The 4,100-nt window shown below is 28.7% G+C and overlaps 1 protein-coding gene across 1 annotated transcript; it reads left to right on the top strand.

The window, feature by feature from the left end:
• The first annotated feature begins 285 nt into the window (after window positions 1-285).
• On the top strand, window positions 286-1,235 carry LOC130951915 (membrane protein PM19L). Its single transcript, XM_057880662.1, has 3 exons — window positions 286-466; window positions 550-727; window positions 820-1,235. The coding sequence occupies exons 1-3, from the start codon at window positions 340-342 to the stop codon at window positions 1,058-1,060; spliced, it is 546 nt and encodes a 181-aa protein (XP_057736645.1). The 5' UTR covers window positions 286-339; the 3' UTR covers window positions 1,061-1,235.
• The last annotated feature ends 2,865 nt before the right edge of the window (window positions 1,236-4,100 follow it).

Raw genomic sequence — 4,100 nt, 5'->3', positions numbered from 1 at the left:
TTTTAACACCCTACAGGACAAGTAATCAATGATTCTTTGAAAGTTGTAGAATTATTTATGAATATTAATTTTTGCACCGTTTGATATATATTATAAAGTTCGAGATCATTGTGATGGAGAATTGTAGATAACGTAATGACAAAATTTGACAAGTGTCCCACCACCTGTCAGTAAAGGAGAACACGTGTATGGCTTTATTTTACTACACGTGTCCTCAACACACCGATGATTGTTTCTATATAATAGCAGCACTAAGGAAGTAAGATACTCACTCACCGAACAGTGTAGAAAACATACAAGGCATAATTGTGAAGCAAAAGAGAAAGAGAAAGAGAAATTATGGCAACGGTTGGAAGGAATGTGGCAGCTCCTCTGCTGTTTCTGAACTTGGTCATGTATTTCATTGTTCTTGGCTTTGCTAGCTGGTGCCTCAACAAGTTCATCAATGGCCAAACTAATCACCCCAGTAAGTATCAACACTTAAATATTTGTGTATTTGATTTATTTAATCCAAATTGATTATTCATTTTAAAACAAATTGAATAATAGGTTTTGGAGGAAATGGTGCAACCATGTTCTTCTTGACGTTCTCTATGCTAGCGGCGGTTCTTGGAATAGTGTCCAAATTCTTAGGCGGCAACCACATTAGAACATGGAGGAATGACAGCTTGGCAGCTGCCGGAGCCACTTCAGTTGTTGCCTGGGCTGTCACGGCTCTTGCCTTTGGGTAGAAACGTCATTTCATTCTTTCCATCAATTAGTGATATATCTTGAAAATATTTTTTGAAGTTAATTTGGCGACTTAATACGTTTATGCAGCTTGGCATGCAAGCAGATAAACATAGGAGGACATAGAGGGTGGAGGTTGAGGATTGTGGAGGCGTTCATAATCATTCTCACGTTTACACAATTGCTTTACTTGTTGCTTATCCATGCTGGCTTGTATAGTACCAGATATGGCCCTGGCTACCGTGACTCCGACTACGGCGTAGGAGGTGCTACTACTGGAGACCCTATGCACAAGGGTACTGGTGTTCCCACTTCTACTTCTCGTGTCTGATCATCGATCATCTAAGTCATCCAACTGTGTTTTAATTTCGTTTACTCTTTTGGGAGATTATGTCGTAGCATTTTCACTTTGTATATGAATGTTTCTAATTATCTTTTGTATTTTCTGCTTTCTCTAATCTCGTACTGTACTCCATCAATAACGTGACGTTATATGCTAAGAAAGCGTTGTGGATTATACTTTTTATAGAGTTTTGACATATATTAATTTTTGGAAGGCTTTCCTGCACCGAAAGAAAGGTGATATAATTTAATCTTAACAAAACTAAATAGAACTTGATGGATTGAATACTAAAGTAAGGGAGTAATGATGAATGCATTAAAAGTATACTTAAAGTGTATAGTTTAGGCAGCAAATATGAGCCATATTGGAGTCTAAAGTGGTAATGGACTTTTATTTTCATTTTTTATTTATTCTAATCTTCTGTACGTTCGGAGTTTATCAAATACCTTGGAAGTAATTTTTTTTTATTTTTATTGTTTTACTCTAACTTGCATCGGATCAAAAATTGATGAAAGAATAGAGGGTAGTAGCCTTTATTTTTAGGGTAGGTCATCGATTATTGTCAACTGTGGATTTTTGGCAATTTGACTCATTGTTGAATGCCATAAATTTTACTAAGTAGTCTGAGTAATGAACTAAAATGTCATTTCAACGAAAATACGTTATAATTTAGTTGTATAGTGAATTAAGAAATCAAGAGAGTTAAAAAGGAACAATGGTGTCATTAACATGATTTTGGATTCTCGCACAATACCATCTTTCTTTAGTGAATGTTTCTTTGGTGGAGACAGCTCCTTTCCATGTCAAGTGGAGTCACATTTATTTGACTTATCACCTTGAAAATGCAGACACACAAAAAACTGAATCATCACTTCACTTTGTGGGAGTGGTCTCATTTGTGTATATAAACGCTAGTATTATTTGTACAATTTTGATAGTGACTTAAATTCAATTGTCCTAAAATAATTGCCATCTTCATGTTTTTTTTTTTTCACATTTCCAATATACATAATAACTAAAAAATAAAAAAAAAAGAAGTGACAAAGGTGTAATTATTTGGATTCTATTTTTTCCAAAAAATATTGATTGGTGGATGGATTTCTATTTTGGGATCTATAAAGCCTCCAAAAAGACCATCAATGATCCTCTTGTTTTCTTTACTGTACTCACATCACGAGAGGGAGTACTCATCCGATAACACAGTACACTCAGCCACGTGCTCCCAAGCTGAGCTTCACCACACTTCGCACGTGGCACGTTTCCATATCCCATGCTCTAAATCATTCACCTACTCTCCTTCTATGGTACTACCATATAATTCTCAGCCTTTTTTCTTCTTTTTATTTTTGGGTAAATGGTTATTTTTGTATAATTTTGTTTTGAATTTGACAAAAGAGCTTGTTGGATTTTAGGTTTTTATTAATAATAAAATATTTTTTCTTTATTCATTATTTATAAATTTCCATTTTTAATTTTTGGTTAGTTTAAATTCTGGTTTTAATTTATATGGTTATTAGTTTATTTTGCGGTTTGTTAAATTTTGATGTGATAAGCTAAATACTTACCTAATAAGTAAAATATTAATAAATATATTTATTGTATTAGTTTTTGTTCTATTATATCAATATTTTATATAATAAATTAATAGCAAGAATTAAGTAAGAATTAAAAGTAATGGTTTTTAAATTTTATAAGATTAAAATTAAGAAAGAGATTATCGAACCAAAACTGTGAAATGTATATTTTATAATGACAAAAAACTAAAGGCAGGATTAAGACAAAAAAATTTTTAAGTGATATTGAACCAAAATAAAAAAAAAAACTAAACTTATTTATTTAAGAAAAAAAATATTAACTTTTGAAATATTACAAGTTTATGATAGTGTATCGCACATGTCCTAATTAGTGGGTTTAGAGGTGTAAATTTAAATAGTTGCATATTAAAAGTACTTATCAATATACATTGAAAGTGTTGTCTCTTAAATTTTTTGCATTTTGAAAATTTTGAAGATATCTAAGTTAACTAAAATCATATATGTATAGGTTTTTCTATTGATTAATAAAGAGATTTAAGTTTTCTAATTTTTCGATGTTTATGTATAGTTTTTGAATTTCAGTTTCTTTTACGATAATTATAGATACATAAATTTTTTTAAAAAATCAGATGTTTATAGTTTTTTATTAATAAAAAATGAGACACATAAATTTTATTGATTAATAAAGAAACTCATGTATGTATTTTAATAAAAGAATGGTTACAGGTATGTTAGTTTAGGAATTTTAGTTAAAATTTATGTATCCATGCAAAAAGTAATTAAAAATTCATTATTATTATTATTATTATTATTATTATTGATTGGATTTAAATATGAGCAGACATTGATATTAAAAGTTTCAAGGTCTATTGGTTGTATTAACAAATATGATTATATTATGGAGTAAAGTTTTATTTTTGTCTATGAAATTGATGAATTATATTATTTTAATTTTTTATTTTTTAATTATTATAATTTAATTTTTTAGATTTAAAAAAATATATTACTATAGTCTTTTAATGTACTTTTTTATTACTTCGAATTCTACATTGTTAATGATATGACTCAAGTTTTTTCACGCTAAACATATTAAAATAATATTATATATATTTTGACATTAAAAAAAAACTAAATAATGACATTTGAGGATTTGATAAATACTAAAACATTATATCTTTTTTTTTGAACAATTAATTCTCGACAACATCGTTTAATGCTTTTGACCTAAAATGCGTATAACGTTGTTTTAATATGTCTAATGTGATAAGACTTGAATTACTCACTAACGACGTTGAATTCCAATAATAAAATTTACACAAAAAATTATATTAATATATTTTTTTAAATTTAAAAAATTAAATTATAATAATTAAAAAATTAAAAACTAAACCAGTACAATTTGTTAATCTGAAAGAGCAAAATTTCATATTATGTGTACATCATGCATTCATGCTACGTTCACACTTTTAGCAAGTTTTCATTGTTTTTTATGA

Source organism: Arachis stenosperma, chromosome 9 (assembly GCF_014773155.1).
Source record: "Arachis stenosperma cultivar V10309 chromosome 9, arast.V10309.gnm1.PFL2, whole genome shotgun sequence".
Taxonomy (NCBI): domain Eukaryota; kingdom Viridiplantae; phylum Streptophyta; class Magnoliopsida; order Fabales; family Fabaceae; genus Arachis; species Arachis stenosperma.
Note: the sequence above shows the minus strand (reverse complement) of the source record. Positions and strands in the feature narration are given on the sequence as shown.

What these genes read in the sequence shown, in the direction of transcription:
- LOC130951915 (XM_057880662.1), top strand. Translation starts at nt 340, where the DNA reads ATGGCAACGGTTGGAAGGAATGTGGCAGCTCCTCTGCTGTTTCTGAAC. An exon ending in TGGCCAAACTAATCACCCCA is followed by an intron (nt 467 to 549) that starts GTAAGTATCAAC and finishes ATTGAATAATAG; the next exon opens with GTTTTGGAGGAAATGGTGCA. An exon ending in GTCACGGCTCTTGCCTTTGG is followed by an intron (nt 728 to 819) that starts GTAGAAACGTCA and finishes ACGTTTATGCAG; the next exon opens with CTTGGCATGCAAGCAGATAA.